Source organism: Hibiscus syriacus, unplaced genomic scaffold (assembly GCF_006381635.1).
Source record: "Hibiscus syriacus cultivar Baekdansim isolate YM2019G1 unplaced genomic scaffold, ASM638163v2 tig00111022_pilon, whole genome shotgun sequence".
Taxonomy (NCBI): Eukaryota; Viridiplantae; Streptophyta; class Magnoliopsida; order Malvales; family Malvaceae; genus Hibiscus; species Hibiscus syriacus.
Genome location: NW_024062956.1, coordinates 1909400 through 1935880, shown reverse-complemented (window position 1 = coordinate 1935880; position 26481 = coordinate 1909400). Strand labels below are relative to the sequence as shown.

Sequence of the window (26481 nt, the reverse complement as noted above, 5' to 3'; positions counted from 1 at the left end):
GAACCAGATAATCGTTGAAGGTTGTAAACTAAGTGCTTGAAGCCGAATTTCTCAAGAGCATTCTACAAGGCAACGATATTCATTGCATGGAAAGGGTCGAAATTAAGGGTTAGAAGTCTAGAATAAGCAATGCGATCGATGTTGTGAAAACCTTGAAGTTGTTTGAGGGAAAGCTGTGATGGAAATGTCATGGCTGCGAGAAATAGAGAGAGAGAGAGATTAACTGCAAAATCAAGAAACAAAAAAGGGAGCAGATTGAAAGCTAAGAGGGGATTCAAAGTATTTAAACACAAAGAATGAAATAATGTGACCGTTAAATAGAAAATTAAAGCCATGTGCTGGCGGAGAAAGGCGGTGGAACTCACTAAGGGAAGAGATTTTCACTTGCATGGATGTATTTTTCAAATTGGGTAAACTACATGTTTAGTATATAAACTATTATTTTTGTTCCATTTTTACGTCTAAACTTTATTTTCTTTAAAATTATACCTAACGTTTAGTTTAACTTTCAATTTAGTATCTCTATCGTTAAAAAAATAATAGATCTACTAACATTATATTTTTTTTTTATTTTTTCAATGATGATGTGATATTACCATACGGTGACATATTAACATTACTTTATTGTGTTCATTAATAATTTGAATAATATAGGTCAAAGATTGTTTAAAAAACAAGAAAAAAAAACAAGTAGCATTATAATTATATTTATTAAATTATTATCAGTTTAAAAATTAATATTTTTATAATTAAATTCAAGTTTAATTTACGCGTGAGACCAATTTAATCCCACATTAGATATAAACTATAGATTATAAATGAAAATAGATGTTATAAAACAATTACTTCATGTGAAATATTTTTTATTTGAGTTCAACTACCAAATCATTTTTAGAAAATAATCATCCTTCATTCATGAACAATTACATACATGTTATCATTTAATTATATAATATTTTAGTACTTTATTTTTAATTCAATTAATTAAATAAACAAGTTAATCAATTTAAAAATCAGAAAATATATAATTGATGATTAATTGATTTAGTGAGATGATGCATTAGATCTCTGTAATAGACCTTTGTAGTACTCGATCCGAAATAGTTTATTAATAGATCAAATATTGATGGTTAATAAGAAATCAAAAAATATAAATTAATAATAATTAAATTCTCAAAAATAAGAAAAATTTAAGAAGTATATTTTTGAATATGAACATGAACAGAAACAAATATTTTTTCTGATTTGTTTTATTTTTAGACTTTTTATCGATTATGATCGTTTTTCAAATGTTTAAGTTTAACTGTTTAAACAATCGTATCAATAATTTATTTTTATCGAGTTGGTTTGTTCTGTCCAATTTCTACATTTTCTCTATAATCGGTCCATTCTATAGAGAGATAATGTGAAAATTAGCATTCAATGTTTGTCCGAATAATCATTTTAATATATATATATATATTTAAACACTTTATCCCTTAATATTTTAATTTTTAGTCAAAATGACCTTTATTAGGTAAAACCGTTATTTAATTAATAGTCGACGTATGTTATTGACGTGATATTACCACGTATGTCAAATTGTTGACGTGGTACATGTCATATCACCACATAAGTGATGATATAACATGTACCAAAATATAATAATGTTTTTAAGTTTTTAAAATAAAAAATTCAAAATAAATAAATAAATAAATGTGACACATTTTAAAAAATAATTGTTTAACGATCGTTATGATGTAAGAACTTAAAAGATTAACGTCGAAAATATTAGACACTTACTTTGAGCGAGAAATATTTTAGGCACCTAAAATAAATAAATCGATCCGATTCTATAATTTGTCTATATACTTCTTTCATCTTTTAAAATAAGTCTTTGTTATAAATTATTGGGTTAATTACGTATTTAGCCACCAACTATTCTTACGATTCCTTTATAGTCACTCAACTATTATTTTTTTCAAAAACATACCAAAAGTTTCGTTTTGGTCACTCAACTATTTTTTTTAAATCATACCTAAAGTTCTGTTCGGTCACTCGCCGTTAAAAAATTAACAGAACTGTTGATGTGATAAATTTTTATTTTATCAACAATGATGTGACATTGACTTATGGTGACATATCATCATCACTGTTAATTTTTTAACAACGGGTGATCAAAACGTAACTTTATGTATGTTTTTGAAAGAAAAAATAGTTGAGTAACCAAAATGGAACCACGAGAATAGTTGGGTAATTCTTCTTTGACCTTGGGGAGAATTCTCCATGTCCATACACTCTCCTCTCAGATACATGATCATTTTATTTTGAATTATCCATTATAACTCGATTCCAAACTTGAATTTGAGTGGTGTTCTCCTAAAGCTTCAATTTAGTAGGTATTAATTCATATTTAAGTTAGATTTTTTTATCCCAAAACCCTAAACTTAAGGATTTCAAATTAGAGTTTTCTAAATATTATTTTCAAATTCATGTACAAATTTCTTATGTTTAGAAATCTATTAGAGGATTTATCATTATTTTTAGACTCGTTTAAGGTTAATCCATAAATCCTTTTTAATTTAAGGTTTCATTTCATTTAGTGTTTAATTGGATATATTCAATTTTGGTATGAATTGATGATTGTGTCAATTTTGGGATAAACTTAATGTTTAGTACATGAACTATTGCTTCGTTCATCTTTTAAAACATGGCTTTGTTAAAAATTATCGGGTTAACTATGTATTTAGTCACCAACTATTCATGTGGTTCCTTTTTTTATCACTCAACTATTAACTTTTTCAAAATCATATATAAAGTTTCGTTTTGATCACTAGCAGTTAAAAATTTAACAGAATTGCTAACATGATAATTTTTTTTATTTTTTTTAAATGATGATATTACTTTGACTTACTGTGATATGTCATCATCACCTTTGATTTTTTTTACGACGGGTGACCAACACATAACTTTAGATATGATTTTGAAAAAACTAATAGTTGGGTGATCAAAATAGTACCACAAGAATAGTTGGATAACTAAATATATAATTTACCCTAAATTATTTGGATCCTTCTTTAACCTTGAGGAGAATTATCCATTTCCAATTTCCCTCACACTCTCCTCTTAAATATATGATCATTTATTTTGAATTATCCATTATTTGGATAATGAGGTTGACATTTTTTAAGTCTTATAATCATCTCTTATATTTAAAAATAGTTACAATAATATTTATTTCTATATTATTTTTTCAATTATATCTTTATTTTACCTAATAAAAAAATATATAAATCGATTCGAATATAAATTTTAACTTTAAAAATCAAATTAGATATACCTATAAAGAGGTTTAATTTTTAAATCGAATTTAGATATAAAAAAATTGGCCTAAATAAACCCATAGATATACTTATATAGCTCTATGGCTATGGATATTTTTAAATCTAAATATCAGTAGAGTAATGAAATATTTCTTAATGGTTGATTGTGGATATTGAAGAAAGATTTTGTAATTAATTATGGTATGGTTTCTTTAAGGAAAGTCATTAATATTAATTCAATACAGAATCTAGATTCCAATAAAATATAATCTTTTATAATCTATACAAAATTAATTGCTTTGACCTAGGTGTCTTTGAGTCGGCCAAATCTATAATAAATACCTCTTATAGGTGCCCTTGAGGAGGGCTATATATATTGATGAGGCTATTATAGTCCTCCCTTAGACCTAAATTGTCCCTTATCCTCCTTTCTTTCTTGAAGTTTGCTTTCTTTTGTTTCGTTGCATGCATGGATCCTTCACCAGGACAACACCAGGTAATAAATGTTTCTTCTTTTTTCGCATAGAACAAACCCTAAGGCATCAAATTGTGCAGCTTTGTGTTTCTTTCTTCTTTTAATTTAAGGTTTAGGGTTTTAGAATTTCTGCTATAGTTGGATGGGAAACCCTAAATTCCTGTAATTGTTTCGAGAAAAATGTTTGTTTGTGGTTTGCAGGAGACGGTAAACCCTTCAAAAGGACAAGAAGAAAGAAAAGCAAGGGCACAACAACCAGAAGAGGCAGTCGTCAAGTGTCCAAGATGTGATTCAACCGACACGAAGTTTTGTTATTACAATAACTACAGCTTGTCTCAGCCGAGGTACTTTTGCAAGTCATGTAGGAGGTATTGGACCAAAGGAGGAACATTCAGGAATGTTCCGGTGGGCAGCGGCTGTCGGAAAACCAAGAGATCATCATCATCAAAGACCACCCAAGATCAAACATTGACTCCCAATACCAACCATCATGATGATGCAGACCACCTCTCCATTATTGGAAACCCTTACCTTAATGTTGCAGGTTCAGTTGCCAACCCTGTATTCCATGGAAACTTCAACGATTTTCAGGGTTTTGGCTATGGGATTGGGAACAACAGCATTGGGGAAACTGTTGACAATGGTGGCCAAAATCTGGGTTTCAATGGGGAAAGGATGATGCTTTACAATAGTGAAAACATGATTGATCTGACAACAACAACATCGGATGTTGCAGGTACAATAATGGAACAAGACAGAACTGAGAATAGATCACTCTTATGGGACTTGCCTTGGCAACTAATCGCAGATGCTGATTCAGTAATAGATAACTGGTATGGACTTCTTTTATAGTCTTTTAAGTTTTTAATCTCTTTCCTTAAAAAAATATTACTTATTACATATTTTTCTTTTGATATTTCAAAGTTGATTTAAAATTCTCGGGGCAAAGACACAAAATTTACAGTAAAAATCTAAAATTGAAATGTAAAATATTTAAAGGATCAGAATGAAATTTTCCCATTTAAATCAAGGGGGCTTAGGCCCATTTAAAAATATTACTTATTACATGTTGAAAAATAAATTTCATTCTTGTAGCAAATGAAATAAAAAAAATACATAAAAGTGATTAAACTTTAGAAAATTGATCGACATTGACTTTGTAGTGTGAAAGTAGTGGCATCATTTTCCTTTGAAAGGTCACAATCGTACAATTTTACGTTGAAAATAAATTGAAGTGATTAAACTTTGGGTAAAGTACACAAATTGGTCCTCCAACTATAGGACACTGCTTTGTCGAGTTTTCAAAATATTAAATGTTATAAAATGTTCCTTTGATTATATGACGTTATTTTATTGGGTTCCTCAACTATTAAAAGTTACAAAATGGTCACTCGACTATTCATATATTTTAGACTCGTCTTTTTTCAATAAAAAATGACGGTCTTCTAAGCTGGACGTTAACATGTTGACTGATATATGATAATCGTTTGAGATTTTAGAATCAGATTTTAACATATCTCAGTCAGCAGGTTAAAATCCAACTCATATTGCTGTCAATTTTTTTAGCGAAAAGGGATGAGTTTGGAACATATGAATAATTGAGTGACCATTTTATAACTTTTATTAGTTGCGAGACTCAACAAAGCGACTCAATATAGTCGAAGAGTCATTTTATAACTTTTAATAGTAAGGAAATTCAATAAAACAATACCCTATAATCGATGTATAATTTTATACTTCACCCTTAAACCCTAGAATCGGTGAAATGATTGAGATGCAAATGATTAATTTTAACTAATTGATCAATTGTGTGGTTGAGATATAAAGCATTGTTTTACCATAAAGACACAACAAATAAACATATATGGACCGAATCATTTACATTTCCGCGTTAAACAAAGATAAATAATAATTGATTTTACGCGTTCTCTTGAAAAATATAAACTTTTCTTTTGGGAAATCAATCAGCCGCACGAAGTGTACCTTTTAAAGAGCACAAGTCAATATATTGTTTCATAACAGTATGTCATTGAGCTTAATAATAGACATTTTATTTATCATTTACACAAGGACTTATTTAGTAGTCTAAATAGTTAATGAGAATATTACTATCTCTTAATATTTTAAGTTTAAATAGTTACGTTTATAAATGATATGTGCGCGTTATTAGTGACTAGATAAAATTATGAATAAATATTATTTTATAATCATATTTAACTATTCAAAGAAATTTATTAATTTACATGTTATCAATTCAAAATTTTAGATTATAGTATTAATTTTTTTATAAATAATAAGGGGACCCATATGCGTAGTTAAGAAAACAAGTTAAAATCGGATAATCGGTTATGGTGGGAAAGAAAGTTAAAAAGGCTGCAAACCAGACATCTATAACTTTAAAGCAATAACAAACAAAAGTTAAATCATGACCATCAAAAGTTTTTTTCCCGGATGATTATTAATTTTTTTTATTAAACTAAAGGTGATTACGAAGTAGTATATGTTCTAAGTACTCTTAATCATTTGATAATAAAAGCTCAATCACCCTTGCAGTCGCTGGTGCTCGAACTTGTAACTTTTAGGAAACAATGATTCCTTTAACCGCTGAGGTAAATAGAGAGGTGTTGCATTTTTTAAATTTATTGAGTGATCTAAGTAATTAATGAGAATGTTGTTTTCTCTTGATATCCTAAGTTTGAGCAGTTGCGTCTGCAGAATTGTGTATTGTTAATGATTAAGAAGAAAGAATATGAACATATACTAACTTATAATCACCATAAACTATTTACAAATTTCTTATGTTGTTTTCTCTTGTTTAGGTGCCTAACGTTACAAACGTTACCAATTTAAGTGTCTCAATCGTAATGACGTTAAAAAAACCGTTAAGTGACACGTGTCATATTCCTGTAACTTTAAAAAAATTATTTAAAAAACTTAAAAAAATTATTTTATTTATAAAAAACCCTAAACTTTTCTATTTTATAAAAATACCCCATAATTCATAAAACACTAATTCCAAAGCTCAAAACCCTAATTTCTTATTTGGACGGCGGTAAAGGGTGGCCGAAAGTGAAACCTGACGACTGATGGGTGGGTTTCGATGACACAATGGTTGCTGATGAGTGGTGCCGCAATGATACGAATTGGAGAAAGAAAGGGAGAGGGACACATAGGAGAAGAAGATAAATCAACAATGAGTGGTGCTGTGATGGTGATCGGAGTATTGTTGGGGCTTGTCTCCATCACTGTCAACAATGACGTCATTCCTCAGTTGCCGTTGGACTTGCCGGGAATGACTTTGGCCACTTAATGAAGTTTTTTAATGGTCGTTACAGTCAAGACACTTAATATGATAACTAAACAAAGTGTGTTTGAGTCATATTTTAATGTAGAATAATAGGCCTGTAAATGAACTGAACGTTCAACGAACCGTTCATGAACCGTGCGGCGGGAAGTTCGTTTATGTTCGCTAATTTATTAAATGAACGAACATGAACAAGATTTTGTGTTCGTTTAATTAAATGAACGAACATGAACATAGGTCTCGTTCGTTCATTTACGTTCGTGAACGTTCGGTTATGTTCATTTATGTTCGTTCGGTTATGTTCGTTTATGTTCGTTCGGTTATGTTCGTTTATGTTCATTCATTTATGTTTAACCCAATCTTCTTAAATCAATTTTGGTGACCAATTTGTAAGTATCTTAAAAATATTAATTAATCTGATATTCTGATGACCAACTCCATAATTAACCCAATTTTATTTAGAGATTAAATCCAATATGTTAACCCGTGAGGCATCTCGCACCTATATTCATTTTCCTCCTTTTTCCCCAAACCCTAATGTTTACTGGAGAATGGAGACGATTGCTGAAAGCTTCAAAACAAGTTATATTATAGTGCAATCTGAAGTTTACAGGTCTGATTTAATCTCTTTCTCTGTTTTATTTGGCTTAATAGTTGATATGTAAAGTTATTGCGGGTATCTTCACATATAAAACTCAAGAAAACATCATACTTCTTTCTAGAAATAGATGAGAAGATAAAGGTAACAATTTGAAGTATATAAGCATCAGTAAAGAGAAAAATATAATAGAATTTGCCTGAAAACAAAACAAATGTTTCTATGCAATTTCTGAAAATGAGTGTAATAGCGGAAGTAATGGGTTTTCCAGGAAGAACCCATTAATAAGTAGAAAATACACTTTGACAATGAACTTTTGTTTTCATAGTTCTTGTGTGACCTTTAGTTATGGAGTAGACTTTAGGTACATTAAAATTTTGAATGGTGGTTTAGCAATAATATCAATTACGATATGTAGCATCGAAGGGATTTCGGGTCTATGTTATTGCCTTGTAGTCCAATTTGTACCGTTTGAAATCTTCATGCTGTTAAATTGTAACATCCTCAATACCGGGTTAGTGACTAAATTGTAAAATTTTAGAATTTGGGGATAAAAGTAGAAAAGTTGAATAGTTCAATGATTTATGTGGAGATATTTCCTGAAAGTTATTAGTAATTATTAAAGGAGATTAAGGGCAAAATGGTCTTTGTTATCTCAAGATAATTATCTTATCTCTTTATTAAGAGATAAGCTTGTGAGGAGAGTTATCTGGAAAACTCTTCTCCCTTCTTCTTCTTCCTCCACGTGAGAGCTCAAGCAAAGGTAAGATTTCTTGTTGTTGATTATTAGCTGAAATTTAAGGTTGAGTTTTGATTATTAGGTGATAATTAAGCATAAGAAGAGCTTAAATTATCTTGAAACAATAAGATGAAGAGAATAAAGGGAATTAAAGAAAAGAGAGGAATAAGTGAAATCTTGAAAGAGGGTTCTTTAATGAGGTTTTAGAGTGAATTTGACTTGTCACTATCTAATTAACATGTATGAAGTGTTAGAATTGGATTTGTAACATGTTAAAATTTAGGTATGATTCTTGAATTTCTTAAGGAGAATAGGATATGGAGGTTAAAGAAGTGATTATTGAGTAAAAATGAGTGCAAATATGTATATGTAAGTTAGGAATATGAAATGGGATGAAATATGAAGCATTTGAGTTGAATTAAATGGATTTTCGGGCTTAAAATGCAAATTCTGAGCAAGGTGCATCGATGCACTCTTTAAAGAAGAAACATCAAATGCAATTGGTGCATCGATGCATCCCTTTAAAAATGAAAACATCGAAGGTAATTTGTGTATCGATGCATGGGTAGTGCATCGATGCACATGTTAAAGAATGCATCGATGCACTTCAAGGGGAAATTGAAATAGACATTTCTTTTGGTCTAAGAAATGATAAATTAGTGTATATCAATTAGATACTGATATGTATCAATGTATGATTATATGGATATCGAGCACGAACAAGTTTGGGTCGATTGGCAAGTTAAGATTCGAACGAAAGAGAGGAAAATCATAAAATGTATTGGAACGTAGTGAGGCCAAGGTGAGTGCACATTAGATAGTGTATTATGTTTAATGGAAATAAGACTTGTGACAAGTCTATTTCCTACAGTAGAATGCATGAATTCATTAATATGAGCATATGTTTGATATGTTATGTGTGTGTGTTATTGATTGTTACAAATGTTAATGATACGAGTGAATAAATGTTTATATGATACATGTTAAGTGTCCATGATATATGCACACATGATAATATGATATAAGTTAAATTATGTAATATGATACATAACTATGAGATAAGTGAAGAAATTTATATATGATAGAGATTATGTATTTGATAAATGATGATATGAAAAGTGACATGAACTACGTGAAAAGAAGCTACCTGATTACATGTACATGTAAAAGAAGTTATGAGTTTATAAGAACATGTGGAATGAATGTGTATATGTGATACTTGAAAGTGAATCATATTATTATATGAATATGAGAAATGATATGATAAAAGCTATGAGCATATGAGATATGACTATGTGAAACGATATAAAAGAGAATGCCCATATAAGTGTTAGGAGAGCTAGAGGTATAGATGGTATGCCAAGAGTCGAGGGTCTACGCGGTCCTTCAGGACATATGTGTTATATGTAGTCCTTTGGGACATCTATGTGGTCCTTCGGGACAAATTCTACGCGCCCCTAGTGGTAATTATACGAGTTGTGGTGACAACATAGTGCACAACCTCAATAGACTCACATATCTACAGTTCTCACATGTGTACATGGGCTAATAAAGAGATAATTGTGAAATCAATGTATTTGATATATGTATATGAATTGCATGATATGATATATGTGTGATACGGGTTATTGTATCTGTTACATGAATATATGTTGATGTATATGTGAGTGAGTATAAATGACTTATATATGATGATATAAGAATTTGTTATAAGTTATAGAATATGAATGTAAGAGATCATATGAATAAGAAATAAGAGATATGAAGTATAATAGTATAGGAGCAAAATAAAAACATAAATGATGATATGTATGTAATTGTTATATGAAAAGCATATGAGTGAGATGATTTGATATGATGTGTATGATATGATAATAATAGTTGTTCCTGCATGATTACAAGTTAGAGTTTACATTATATAATTATTCGCCTCACTAAGTCATAGACTTAGCGTGTGAGTGTTTCACACGCAGGTTCTTACAAGCTTATGGATTGTTGAGGTGCAAGTCAGGTCATCATTTTTCCTTACAAAGTTTCAGATCAGAAAATAGATGATTTAAATGTATTTTATGGTATAAAAGTCTAGTTGGCATGTATTTAAAAGATTTGAATTGTATAAGCTCTGAATAGTTCTGTAAACATTTTGATTAAGTTATATGTTATAAAAGTTTTTAAATTACTCACTATTTTATACAAGTAAATGTTTTAAAAAGTCAATGTGACACCTCAGACTCGGATCCAGGTCGGATTCGGGTTGGGGGTGTTACATAAATTTTCTACTCTGCCAACGGAAAAGACCATTATTAACAAACCTCACTAAAGTCTGACATTGATGTCACAAAACTTTTAGCCGGCGAATTTATTAGAATAACGTAGATTTGGTTGATTTGCATTGTCGACTATTTTTCATGAAAGAACAATGGAATGTAGGGTCTCCAACGTTTATGTTCGTGTTCATTTATGTTCGTGTTCGTTTATGTTCGTGTTGATTTATGTTCGTGTTCGTTTATGTTCGTGTTCATTTATGTTCGTGTTCGCTTATGTTCGTTTCTTTATTAAATGAACAAACATGAACAAGTTATATTCCTTAATAAACGAACATGAACAAAAAAAAATTGTTCGTTTATGTTCATTTATTTATTAAATGAACGAACATGCACATACCTCCATTCGTGTGCGTTCAGTTCGTTTACAAGCCTATAGAATAATTTAGTTCGATGCTATATGATGTTTAGAGAATGTTTTAAAGAGTTAAAGGACAAATTTCTAAGAGGTAATTTTAACTACTTGATGCATTTAAAATTCATATTATCAAGGTGATATTGGTATCAAATTAGTAGGAGGTATTGATACCAGTCAATAGATTATTAGTATCATATTTTAACAATTCTAAACTTCGATACTTCCTAATAGTATTATACCCAAAACTTGGTATTGGTACCAATCAATTGAACTGAGAATAGATATTATATCAAATTGGTATTAATATTTTTTTTGGATAATTCAGATTTTATTACCCAAAGTCAACATAGATACAACCAATCAACCAATCAAGGGAAACAATAAAAAATGAAACAACCTATACAAAAGAGATTGGTTAGACAATACCCCAAGCATTACAAAGCTTTAGATTAGTACTATCAAGTCTATTTATGTTAGTTCCCCTAAGTCTAATTCCAACGACATCTTTGACATCTTTGAGCAAACATTCAACAGTTCTATGACGTCCTAGGAAGACTCTCTGATTTCTTTCCTGCCATAGAAAGTAGATGCAAGCAGTCCAAGAAATTTTCAAAATGGTGGTAAGGAGAGACTTCCCTTTCCATGAAGAAGAAGCCCTTGAAACCATACCATCCCATGACATGATCGATGGCTTCATCCCATTAAGGTTCAAAACAGATTTCCAGAGGTCAGCTGCCATAGGACAATGCAAGAAAAGATGGTCCCTTGTTTATTGGTTAAAATTGCAGTTAACACAGTGAACTTCTGAGCAAATTCCCATTTTAATAAGCCGATCTCTAGTAGGCAGCCTGTTGAGAAGAGTCATCTAAGCTATTAAACTATACTTAGGAATATGAAATGCAAACCAAATTAATTTATGCCAATTGACATTTTGCCCTTTGATTCGAATCATGTCCCAAATTTCCTTCAATTGCATAGGAACGATTGAGGTAATGAGAGATGCTTCAGATCGCAATTTCAGAATCCGTTTAATAGTCCAGCTAACGTTTGCACCAGCTTGGAATTGCCAGAAGTCTTGTTCTTTAAATTGGTATTAATATTGTCTAAGTAGTATCGATACATAAATCTCTGATTCTTTCTGAATTCGAGTTAGATTTTGTTCCAACCAATCAATGTGACATCACTGATGCGATTCTCAACTAGATTAGTTTGGATGTGTTATAGGCCTACAGACCGTCTTTAAGAACCACAATTCGCTTCTTAAGTCATCTTCAAACTCAGATCATCTTTAAACCTACATGTCGCCATTACACTCACAACTCAACTTCATAATTACGAAACTTTCTTAGGTTATTGATACACCTACGAGACATTTCAAACTCACAAGTTGTAGTATTTATGTGAGATCTTTGTTAAGCCACTTTGCATAAACCCTTTCAAGGGAATATGCAGCAGTTTCTAAAATGAACCAATCCAATAACTGATATGTTTGCATAAATCCTTTCAAGTCGTGGATAACTATTACGATAGAGGGAAAGAAGAAGCAAAAATCAGTCTCCTTTGAGAGTAAGTGAAGTCGTTTTCAGAATATTAAAGCAGTTAAAGGTCATGATAAATAGGTTGATTTTTATCATCTACCATGGGACATACTCTTTGACCTTCCAATGGCCGTACATCTCAAAAGTCTTAAAACCCTAATTTAATATAATGCCCGCCATTAGATATACCATAAACAACGTATCTTAAAAAGGTGGTGTGTGAATAACGCAGCAAACAGTAACGTTGTATATTCTTGTGTTCCTACATTCCAAACTCGTTTCCCCATTAAAAGCTCTCATCAACTGCATCCAACAGACATTCCTTGTTCTATGCAAAATGATGATTTTCTTTGTTTAACCACCAGTATATGATCTATTGATCGATTATTCTGGATCGGATTTTGCAAAGACCTATTATGGGGATAACCCGATCCAACTCAGTTTGAACTATTCGCAAATGACAGGATTCAAATTTCTGACTTTGCTTAAGAGATCTAGTGTCTCATCTCATTAGACCGTCTTGAACATCTTGTTAAACCGAAGGTATTGTACAAATGACAATATTAAGAAGGTTAACTGTTTAGACAAGAATAATGAGGTCAATAATTTTGAGGTTGCATTTAGCTGTAGAGTGTGTCTCAGTTTGTGGGGAAAACTGGACTCAACCGAAGACCTCCGGTGCCCTAAACCGTGTGGGGCTTTCTATCTCTTTAATAACTACAAGTACGATGATAAGTAAACCCGATTCGACTCGAGAATAATAGTGTATTTTTTTAAAATAAATTTATGGATAATTGCTATAATACACCTTCTTTCTATTGTTTTTTAATTAACTCTTTATTTTATATAAGATCGGATCATATTTATACTCTAAACATTCGAGTCAGATTAAAACTGGGTGGATGATATATATTTTTCGATCGAATTAAATCGGTACAAATATATATTTTTGGAGTCGAATTGAATTGACCAAAATTCGATCCAACTCTACCCGTTATCATCCCTAATTATGAGCTGTGATATTGAATATGGGTATGTTAAAAGTTGAAGAATCCGTGCCATGTGAAAATATTAATCAGGTTTCGTCTAGTGTGATGAAGTTTCCACTTGGTTTTGTTGGGGATTGATTTTCAGGAGAGCCATCCATCCAAACAGATCATCATTTCATTCTAACTCGATGGTTTTGACCCAATCTCACTCGGTCGAATTGGTTTTTTATTTTGAAAATAAAAATTTAAATAAAATTGGATTGTTTTTTTTACATGTTGGGTAGAATTTAGATTTAGGATAAAAAATCTGATCCAACCCCACATAATATTATAATTATTATTTATATATTTCAATAGTTGCAATAATATTCGTTTCTATTTTATTTTTAAATTATATCCTTATTTTACCTAATAAAAATGATCTATATATATATATATATATTATATTTAGATTAGGTCTGATCAAGTTAGATATACATTTTGACCTAAAAATTGAGTCGGATTTCAGGTAATATGAAACCTTCTTAAAATCAAGTCATACATATGAATAGATATAATTTTTAAATCGAATCAAAAATTCGATCCAACCCAATTCAACCCGATGTGATCTACAGTCATCCCTCGCCATCCAAGCACCATTTATTTGGTGCACAAAACTTAGGTTTATCATCAATGTAGAAAGGATGTGAAAGCTGCGCTGGTCATTGGTCAAGTCTAAAAGAATAAATATGGCTTCTTGGTCTTTGTTGCATTGAAAATTACATTCACTTTCGGGAAGATCAGGGCACCCACTTCCCAATATTTCCTTACCCTAACCTTCCGAAAACAGCAAAAATTTGTGTTCATATTTTTTTCAAAGTTAAAAGAAATATGTGTCAAAGTGAATTATAGATTTTTTTAATATAATTACTGGTATCTAATTAATTAATCGATTAATTCGAATCAAATACTACAAAAATTTAATATAAGGATAACCCCTTTCAATATAATTTATTATATTCATAAATATCAGAATTCAAAGTCGTGAGTTATTTTAGAGATTTAGTATATCATCTCATTAGATCAATTGATTGATGATAAATAATAATTTTTTTAGAATCGTCAAAATTAATGTGATTTTATGCAATCAAACGGGGTATTAACCTTGACTACCAGAAAATGCATATTTTGATAATCCAAATAAAAAAAAGTTAACAAAATGATTTTTTTTCTATTTGAAATGAAAATGGGCATCTGAATAAAATGAATTTATTATGATCTAGAACCTTCATTCAATGTTGTCAACATCCATATTGGAACACCAGGCTGAATAATATTGTATATATTTATAGCTGTCTTCCAAAATAGTTGTTTGGTTGATGAGAAAATAACTGAAATTTAATAGTACTGCAGCATTCTCTCTATGGGTAATTCTATTGTACGGTAGTCTTAATATACGTTTAAAAAAAATCTTATAAAAATATTAATATTTTTTAATATTTTAGGTAAAAAACCACTTAAACATTATTTTTTTACCGGAAATACTAATTTTCGATAGAACCTAATATTAACATTTCTGGTATAAAAAATAATGTTTTAGGTAGCGCTTTACTGGAAATGTTAAACATTTTAAGTAGCGCCCAATATTAATATTTATGGTAAAAATTAATATTTTAGATAGCGTTTTATTTAAAATATTAAAAAATATTAATATTTTTCCTTAACCGTGTATTAAAATTACCATACATGATACATCTCTATAATTCTAACGAGGCAGAAAAGATAGCCCACAGAAATGGTGAAAGTGCATTTGCTTTTATTATTCATACAAAATATCTTCGTTGTATATATTAGATTATAAGCTCCTTGCGTTTACACTTTTTCATTACCTTTATTTCTTTGAGAAATTTCGATTTCGATTTGGATGAATGGAGGAAACCCAAATATTTTATGGGTAAACTATGTATTTAGTCACCCATTTATTTCCGTAATTTTATTTTAGTCATTCTATTATATTTTTTTCAAAATCATATCTAATATTGCATTTTAGTCATCATCCGTTAAAAAATTAACAATGATGCTGATTTGTCACCATAAGTCAATGCCACATCATCATTGAAAAAAATACTACATCAGGAGTTCTATTTAATTTTTAACAACAAGTGACCAAAATAGAACATCAGGAATATGAAGGTGATTAAATAAGTAATTTACCCTTATTTTATTTATACAAACGGGGGATTCAAACCTATTGCATATCAATTTGAACACGACTTGGGTATGAATCACTAGTTTTTTTAAAAATTTAATTTGTTCCTAATTTTAATTTTTGTTTGGGGGGAAGGAGCAAAGGTCCACGCGGCGAAAGACTCTTTTTAAGACACTAGTGGGAGTAGTGGAGAATAGAAATGTCAAGAATTTTGGCAAATCCTAACTACTTCACACCACAATGTTGAAATCTCATTTTTTTATGTCTACTTGATTTAACATATAATTATAATTAACAAGATTAGATATGTTTTAACCTTATCGGTAGCTTCACGAACTAAGCGACTTCGGTGATTAAGGAAACGACCTCAATAGTTAATAAATTGTTGTTATTCTTTGAAGTCTCAATTTCAAGTACCATGTATGTAGAGGTATATGATGTTTAATGTCAAATGATTAAAAGTCTCTGAATTTTCCCTAAATTAATAAAAAAGTATCTTATTGATAGCTTAACACTTGTTATCCAATTTTTTCTTATTTGAATGCACATTGAGTACTAAACCGATCAATATGTATACAAGTACTGTTGTAAGATTTTATACTACGTAAATGAATTTTAGGGGGTGTTGAGGGAGCGGTCGCACTTCTAGTTAAATTCTCTTATATTTTAGGGGTTTTTGTGTGTGTTTTTTATTAATTATCTAATTTTATACCTTTAAAATTTTATAATTTTGCACCTTTAAAAATTTTAATATAACCTTTTATGTTTACACCCCGAATATAATTTTTTACGTATTTATATATATATATATATATATTAGGGATGGTAGATAAAGCATTATGTTTTGTGTGGGAGGGTGCAAGAGCAAGTCCATTTCCGAATTAAACTCTCCAATGACATTACTTTCAATGAATTGGCTACGTGTCCTTTTGGCTAAGGTTGGGACATCAAGAAGTAGTTATCTGTGGACTTTTCGTAATAATTATATTTAATTTTTAAAAAAGCTTGAGTCGAATTAATTCATTAAGATAAGATTTGACATTGCAGTTGTTAGTTCTACTTCAAAACTTTCCTACTCTGTTTTAGACTTTTTCTACCATTTTTTGTTTGAAAATTATGTTATTAATAATCATTAATTTAGTCCAAGAATTTTGGAGAAGAAACAATTTGAGTTTTCTAGAGAAAAACTATTCCACTTCTAAATGTTAGGCAGTTGGTATAGAATTCCATAAAGAAAATTCCAAAAAAAGGTGAAAATAAAATTATTGAAAACTCAATTAGTTGATACCAAAGAAATGATTTTTGGATGCATTATTTTTTATAATTTGATTTCTTAATTTAACTCGAATATTATACGAGTTTATTATGAGATAACTTTTCTAGTTTAGTTTGTTTTACTCAAAATGTTAGTGTTTTACTAAATCTAGAGTGAATGCAATGCAATATCTGTTCAAAAACTCTCAAACCCTTTAACAATGAAGGCTCATACCCTATATGTGCATGCTCGAACGTAGTTAAGTGAAACCAAAACATAACAGTCTATACGATTTTAAAAATAGTTAAGTGATCAAAACGAAATTGCATCAATAGTTAGATGACTAAATACATAGTTTACCCTATTTTAAATATATATTTTATGACATTTCAGTTTTTCTAAATTTTTTACCCTAATATAAAACACTAATTTTTTTTCTTCTCAAATGCCCTACTTTTCCAAGCAATTTGTTTCATTTTCATTGAATAAAGCCAAAGGCATAAACCTAACGAAACTAATTAAATAATTGGGTAAACTACAAATTAGTACTTAAACTATTACTTTTGTTCCATTTTGGTACACAAACTTTATTTATTTTCAAAATCATACCTAACGTTTAGTTTAGGTTTCAATTTGATATTTTATCGTTAAAAATTAATAGAACTACTGACATGATATTTTTTAATTTTTTTCAATGATGATGTGTCATTACCTTATGGTAACTGAAGACACTTAATTTCATCCTCCTCAATTAATATTATATAATATTATAAATTATGTTATATGATACACATATTTACAATTTATTTTGCTCATGTACAGATCCATTACAAGATCCAGTACAAAGTGGCCCAGCAAACCAAACCCATGACCTAAATCGATGCAAACTAGGGTTTTCGAAACCCTAGTTCCAAGCCTCGTCCAGCGCCATTGCAAGCAAGTCCCCACGCCTCATGCCTCTGGCCACTCCGAAGGCTCCGCCGGCCGTTTTGCTCACAACCAATAGACGTGAACACATGGAATACAAGCAAAAGCGACGTGTGTTAGTGGGATTTCGAACAACCACAACTGAACCAAGTTTCACTCGGATATAGTCTCTAAATATAGATTTTCTTAGGCTATAAAAATCCATGTAATCAACACACAAGGGGGGACGAGAGGCAAAAGACACGGTTCTACACGGTTACTAGGGAGAAAAATAGGCACGAAATACACACAAAAAGCAAGCATATTCGAAGTCTTATAAACGATTCAAGAAGCAATAAAAGGTGAAAGCATTTACCGTTCATGTTTTTCTTCATTTGCATGCGTTGTTGCCCACGTTCTTTTGCTTGAAAACCCAAAAAAAAGGTTTTGCCGATGAACATAGGGGCTCGGTCGGATCTTCTTTCGTAGATCTAGCCCCCGAGGCACGTTTTTGATGAAAACCATTTTGATTTTTAGATCGAGGGAAAGAAAAGTTTTTAGAAAACAAAAAAAAAAATCAAATTTTGTCACCGATGGTTGGATTCTGGGTTTTTGGATGAACACCCATCGTGCTCTTCGCTTGGTGAAGAACAATGGAGAGCATTTTGAGAGAGGGTGGGCGTTTTTGGTGAAAGAGGAGAGAAAATGAATTTTTTAAAAATTTCTTTGGCTTATATATTAAGCCCAGCGGACCAAACTGACCCGACCCATGCTCATATCAGATCCGCGTGTTTTGTAATAAAGAAGGGTAAACTACATTTTGTAATAAAAATTTCTTTCGTGTATATATTATTATTACTTATTCATTTTATTTATTTATTTTATTCATTTTTTATCTTACTTCATTTTCGTTTCTCTATATTTTTCTTATTTATTTATTTTCTTTATTTCGTTCGTTTCTTACTTTATTTATTTTTCATTTTCATTTTTTACCTAACACATCTCTTGATATTTTAAGGATATTTTCAAATTAATCAATGGTAAGTATTCAGATCAACACTTTACCTTTCAATTTAAACTTATAATTTTCTTAATTAAAGATAACTGGAAATTACGTAGTACCGAAAGGGCAGTTCAAGGGTGCTAACCCTTCCTTGACTGTAACCGACTCCCGAATTCGACACATCACTGGTAAGATGCAGATCAGGTAAGGAATAAGGTATTCGATCTACCTATTTGTTTTAAAATAAAAGATCGGTGGTGACTCCCAATCCATTTTCTTAAGTCAAAGCCCAATTCCGGGGTCCAACTGAAAGACGGTTCCGACAGCTTGGCGACTCCACTGGGGACAGGTAAGTGAGTCAGGCAAAGGTAATTTCCAGTTATCTTTTTAACGAAAAGGGTAAGTTTAAATTTTAAGGTAACATTTCGATCCTTATTGCTTACTTTTGATTATATTTTTCGAGTAAATAGTTGTACTAACCGTTTTCTAATGATTTCAACCCTTAAAGATTTTTCATCTAAGGCTCTAAACCCGAGCTCCAAACCCATTTTAAGTGGGGGTGAAAACGATGCCTTCGTGTGAATTTATTCACCGTATGGGCCTAGCAAGTAGCCTTCGGGGTTCATATACCTTATGCATTCGTGTGAATTTATTCTCCGTATGGGCATAAGGGAATGTGTCCTCTCGAGTTTAACTTGGTCCACAAAAGTATGTGATGAGTTTAGGACTAAGGGTCTGGAAAGCCCAAGGGGGCGCCGATAAGGAGAACTCGGGTACCGTTTTTTAGAACCAAAATCGGGAGACTATGGAGAAATAGAGCCTACCCCAAAACCTCATTTCAAACCCTAAGACATTTTTACCCTAACCATGTTATTTTTTTCCTTACTTTTCTTTCTTTCTTTCATCATTTTTATATTTATTTATTTTACTAACTTTTTGCCTCTATGTCTTTTAAGCATTTGCATATAACAAGAGTCCATTGATCCCTAAAAATGTGTTTGTTACACAAAAAAATAATATGAATTAATGGACAAAGGGGTTATAATACAAGAGATGAAAATGTAGAGGATAATCTACAAGACGACTATGTGTCACATTCAATCCAGAAGATGTGGTGCCCGCAATTGAAGATTATATCACTCTGCTACAAGCACAATGAAAGCCTATCTTTGAAGAACTGACTGGCAGAGGTTGCAAAGGCAAGATGAAGGTTACTGATCCTGGGAGTCCCTTCAAAGACAACAATGACAAAACGATAGCTAAAATTGGAGACCATTGCTGACGAATTCAAGAAACAGACAAATGAACTTCACATAGTTCCTATCAATTGAGGGCTCCAATAACGTATTCCTTGGGAACATGCTCAACAAAAGATAAATGCCCGAGATGCAGTCGAGACTTCTTGGGCCAATACAAAAAGCAACTCAACATTTGCATGGTTCATCCAGAGAAACCGGAGCAGTACGACAGGTTATTCAACCGGTGATTGACAAACGCAGAAGACTAGTCAACATGTCAGAAGCTGTCAGGATATTTTTCTCTCTTAAAAGATAAAACACCTTTGTCCCCAATAATGATTATTCATAATAACAGGCACATTTTTTGGATCAATGCCTCGGGCATTTCATGCATCATGCATTATTGCATATTTCACATTATTTTTATTTTTATTTTTTCATTTCATCCAAATTAACTAAAAAGTGATGTCTCATAAAAAAGGGCACAAACACTGGACATTACCTCAAGCGTTAGACACACCTTATCCGCATAATACCTGCTTGAAAAAAAAGAAAAAGAAAATAGAAGCCAGGATTACGTAGATCGAGGAGAACATGTTGAAGCTCCATAGAGAGCTAGAAGATAAGATAAACCAGAGTAGTCTGAGTACTCTGAATACAATCATAAGGAACCAAGAGTCCTTGGTTGATCAGATCATTGCCAAGTTAGTTGTCCTACAACAGACCAATACGTCTGGGGCAGAATCACCAGAAGGGGTAACTATACCACCTACCCCACAAGTGGTTGTCTCACCTGAAATCATACCGGAACTTCGAAGGGACTCATCTGCTGCAAAAACGAAGCCCTCATCTTCTGTATTTAACCCTGAGAACAATCCGGGTTATTACCATATACCGGATTCAGATGAAGATGACAAATCAAAGAAGATGGAAGAAAAGATCAAGATGCTGGAAGACTAGATGAAGATGATTAAGTGGGACCACAACTATTATGGGGTGGATGCAATGGAGTTAAGCTTGGTTCTGGATTTGGTGCTCCCACCAAAGTTCAAGGTCCCTGAGTTCGAGAAGTTCGACGGGAACAGCTACCCTTTAGCCCATATCACTATATTATGTGGGAAGATGACAGGATACGGGGGAAATGACCAACTCCTGATTCATTGCTTTCAGGAGAGCCTGTCCGATTCAGATATCCGGTGGTACAACCAGCTCAGCCGAACTCATATCAAGACGTGGAAAGACTTGGCCAAATCTCTATTAGAGCAGTACAAGCATATCAATGATATGAGACCAGACCGGGTTATGCTACAAAGCCTGGAGAAAATACATAACAGAAGTTTTCAACAGTACGCACAGAGATGGAGGGATTTATCTGTGCAAGTTCATCCGCCCTTGGATAAAAATGAAACTCGGAAGCTATTTGTACAAATCCTGAAGGCACCTTACTTCGGGCACCTGGTGGCAATCACATCGGGAAGTTTCTCAGATCTAATCATGGCTGGTGAGATGATCGAGCTAGCTATAAAACAAGGAAGAATTGTGGGAAAAGATTCCAGTGAGAAGCCTCCCATGAAGAGTAAAGAACAAGAGATCAACAATGTCAATACCTACAACACTAAAAAAGGTGTTACGATCTCAACCACTGCAGCTGTACTATCCGATACTTCTAAACGATCTCAGAGGGAACCAAGGCAAGAAAAGATTCACATCAGTCCAATCTCAATGACATATGAGGAGTTGCTCCCAACTCTAGTTGAGAAGAATCTTGTGACTCCGATACAAACCTAGAGAGGCCCCATATCCTGAAGGCCATGATATTAACGCCGTATGTAGTTATCATATTGAGAGCTCAGGGTATACCATTGAGAATTGTGGGGTATTGAGACGTAAGGTCCAAGATCTGATCAATTCAGGGGCATGTACTTTCAATGTGTAATGGGGCATTCTGATCGAGAGTCAGATGGGGAATCCATCAGGAATTTTGTTACATTATCAAGCATATTATCTTGTTTGAACTTGTTTTTCTTTCGTACTTCTTATGTGTGAACGTTTAAAAATTTTATATAAAATGCTTCATTCTTAGGAAATGAGCAGATTTTAATCTTGAATTCCTTGAATATCACTTTAATTAAAAGTTGTTTAATAATTAAGGTTGTAAATCTTTGACAAATGACAAGATTGAACCCTGCAAAACAAAGACCCCTTTGGTCCTAATTTAAAAGATACATCAGACTACATGCTTTTCTCTTACCGAGCTAGTTTTCTCTTCTCATGAAGAGTTCATCCAAGGTTTGACATTCAGAAATGTATTAAGAGCGAACAGAATGGGGCAACTAGCACATGAGATTGCAAAACCAATTGGTTTATACCTTTGTTAAGGACGTTCAATGATGATTATCTTTATAAATGGAACAGTCAAGTAGGTAAATCTAGTTTAGGTCAGTTACTTGGAAATTGAATTCTAAATATTAAATTTTTGACCTTCAATAAACACCTAGACTATAACAGGTTCTTCTTAACAATCTTAAGAAATTAAATCTGTAAAGCTGAGCTATTCCACTAAGGCAATTGGTTATAGATGAAACTCAAAAGCCCTGGCTTTATGAATAGATTCCGTTCAAACCATGATATTGCTCGGACACTTGGCAATTCGATGTTTTCTCCACTGCTTTTGTCAGGCCGAAGACTTTGTGATGAGATGAACCCTTCAATTAACCTGGTAAAGGTGATTATAATATTAAGCTATCTCTCTAAAGCAATTGGTTAGACGCCTCGACTTTATGGATTCGGCTAGCCAGATAACGACAAATTTATCTAAACAATGAATTTTCGGTAATGATTGACTAAGGGAGTTAAGGAACACCTGTTATAGTCAATTTCACACGAGCACTCAAGAATTTTATTTTTAGACCGATATTTCCGCACTACCTTTGTTAGAGAAGCCTACGAAGCTTGAACAAATGAAAGATTTCAGAGAATTGAAACTGAAGTGTTTTAAAAAGTTTAGCCGTTGATTATGCTAGTTGTATCATTTTGTTCGCCTCGATCAAAATGCCAAATCAAGAAAGAGGGGCATGCCATGATCTTCACCCACCTCTAAACCAACTTTTTTATTTTGATGTTTGTCAAAGATTTGCAGCTATCAAAGCCTAAAAGAGAATTTGATTCTTGTGATATCCAATGAACTCCTGTTTTATGATTTGCTTCAATTGTGAAACCTAGAAGGGGGCAATATTTTTCAAAATTACTTTTGATATTTTTCAAAGGAAGAAAAACATTTTCAAACAAGATAAGTTCTCTAGAAGCATATCTTGGAGTTCAAATATTGCTCCGAAGCTCAAGATCGAAGCTGAGGCAAATGAAGCCATTTTTAGGGCAAAATTTGATAGGGGAAGGAAGAATTGTCCTAGGTTGAGGTTTGCAAGAATACCCCCTGGTGGAAATAAAGATAGACTGAGTCAGAGATAGAATGAAGACTGCACACGTAACCATTCCCCTCACATATCAACATATACATCAACACATACATGCATGACGCATGAAATTTGCATCTTTGCATTCATCATCATGTGCAATAAAGACCTTACCTTGATTTTTCCTCTCTTGAGGACAAATTCAATAAAACAGCAAATAAATTTCATCTTGGCATACATCAAACATCCATCATCAGGATAGTTACATCCAGATACATTTTACAGATCTTTCAGGAGAATATGAGATTAAAAGACAGCAAGACATCCTCATCAAGAGGGAACAATCATCTTCAGATTTTTTAACACTTCCAATATAAATTTTGTCTCGCTTGAGACAGTCTCATTTAATGCAGATGATTTATCGCACTTGAGATTGTTTTTCTTAAAACATACTTTGCCTCACTTGAGACTGTTTTACTCAAAATAAGATTTATTTCACTCAAGATTGTTTTTCTTAAAAAAAGATTTTATCTCGCTTGAGATAGTTTCCCTTGAAACAAAATTTTGTCTCCATTGAGACAGTTTCTCTTGAAACATAAACATTGAAAATATTTCCCTTGAAATGAATTTTGTCTCTCTTGAGATAGTTTCTGTAACATCCTCAATATCGGGTTAGTGACTAGATTGAAAATTTTTAGAAATTGGTGATTAAAGTAGGATAATTGAATAGTTCAATGATTTATTAGAAATATATAATGAAGGTTAATTAGTAATTATGGAATGAATTAAAGGGTAAAATGGTCAATTGACAAGCAAGATTTTTATTTTTCCTTTATAAGAAAAGGGAACCACGTGAAAAGGGAGAGATTTCTCCAGAGTTCTCTTCTTCTTCTTCACGTGGAAGCCAAGAGAAAATGTAAGTTTGATTTAGCTGTTGATTTCTTGAATTTTTAAGTTGGATTTGAGTCTTTAGGGATATATAAGCTTAAGGAAAGCTTATATAAGTTTAAAACACCAAGAATAGAGAATTAAAAAGGAATTTCTATTGAGAGTTTATAAATGAACTTTTATTATAAAAAGGTCTTTGAAGTTCTAAGGATGAATTTGACTTGTCAAGGGTCTAATTAAGAAGTTAGAAGCAATAGAATTGAATTTGGGACATATTGAAAATTTAGTGTAATTCTTGAATTACATATGAAGAATATGATTTTGATGTTAAAGAGGTGATTAATGAATAGAAATAAGTTTGAATATGAGTATGTAAGTTAAGAATAAGAAAGGGGATGATATATGAAGTAATTCAGCTGAAAAGAGTGAATTTTCGGGCATAAATTGGAATTCTGGGCTAGTGTGCATAGGTACACATTCATCATGTACCGATGCATCAAGGGTAAATTTCCAGAAATTGTTCAGTGTGTATCGATGCACAGGAAGTGCATCGATGCACCCCTTAAAAAAGGAAACATCAGATGCAATTAGTGCATCGATGCATAAGGAGTGCATCGATGCACTTTAAGGGGAAATAGAAATAAACATTTCTTTTGGTCTAAGAAATGATAGATTAGAGTATATTAATTGGATACTAATATGTATCAATGTATGATTATATATATATCGAACAAGAACAAGTTCCGATATGATCATCAAGTTAAGATTCGATCAAAGAAAAGGAAATCATAAAAGGGGATCGAAACTTAGTGAGGCCAAGGTGAGTGCATATTCGATAGTATATGATGGTTGATGGAAATAAGACTTGCGACAAGTCTATTTCCTATAGTGTTGTGTATGAATTTATGAATAGTAACTTATGTTTAATATGAGTGTGTGTATGCTTGTTTATATGAATTGATTTGTTCTTGTATGTGAATATGAAAATGATCTATGTGCATATGTGATATATATGAACAAGAGATGAAAATGATATACATGTTATATGAACACATGAGAAGTGTTATAAGATAAGTTACATATGAATATGAAATCATATGAACAATGATATGTACATGTGAATATGTGACATGATAGATTGCTAATGCCCATGTTATGTGTAAAGAGAGCTAGAGGTATAGTTGGCATGCCAAGAGTCGAGGGTTCATAGGTCCTTCGGGACATTTCATAGTGGTCATTCGGGATAAATTCATAGCCCCTAGTAGGACCCCATACGAGCTGTGGTGACATCATAGTGCACAACCTCAATAGACTCACATATCTACAGTTCTCACATGTATGCATGTGCTAAAATAAAGGATATAATATGAAAAAAATGCTATGTGATACTATATGTTTGTTTGGTAAAATGATGTATACGTATGTGAAAGTATGATAATAAGATGATAAAGTTATGAACTGAGGGATGATATGTGCGCATATGGATAATTATTTTATAGATGAATATATGAAATGTGGATAGTAGGAATTAGTATATGTATATGTGGGTGTGATGCTTGTATGTGATATGTTAGTAGAAATTGTTCAAGCATGATTACGAGTTAGAGTTTTATTATATGTTTTATTCCTCACTAAGTCAACAACTTAGCGTGTGATTGTTTCACACGTATGTATGAGAAGCGAGAGTGGAATAGCGAGAAGCAAGACATGTCAGTATTTTCCTTACAATGATCAGATCAGAAACATATTGAACATATGTATTTTTTTATAGAGTTAGTTGGCATGTAGTTACAAGATTTTAAATTGAATATGCTCTGATAGTTTAAAAAAACAATTTGATTGTAATTATTAATGTAAAATACTCATTTTCCTAAATGATGAAATTAAGATTTTAGTGGATTTGTAAAGAACATAGTTTTGAAAAGTCAATGTGACACCTCGGACTCGGATACGGGTTGGGGGT

The 26481-nt window shown here is 31.9% G+C and overlaps 1 protein-coding gene across 1 annotated transcript; it reads left to right on the top strand.

The window, feature by feature from the left end:
- Positions 1–3771: 3771 nt before the first annotated feature.
- Positions 3772–4629, top strand: LOC120150567 (dof zinc finger protein DOF2.1-like). Its single transcript, XM_039163235.1, has 2 exons — positions 3772–3798; positions 3979–4629. Exons 1-2 carry the CDS (start codon positions 3772–3774, stop codon positions 4627–4629), a joined length of 678 nt encoding a protein of 225 aa, XP_039019166.1.
- Positions 4630–26481: the final 21852 nt, after the last annotated feature.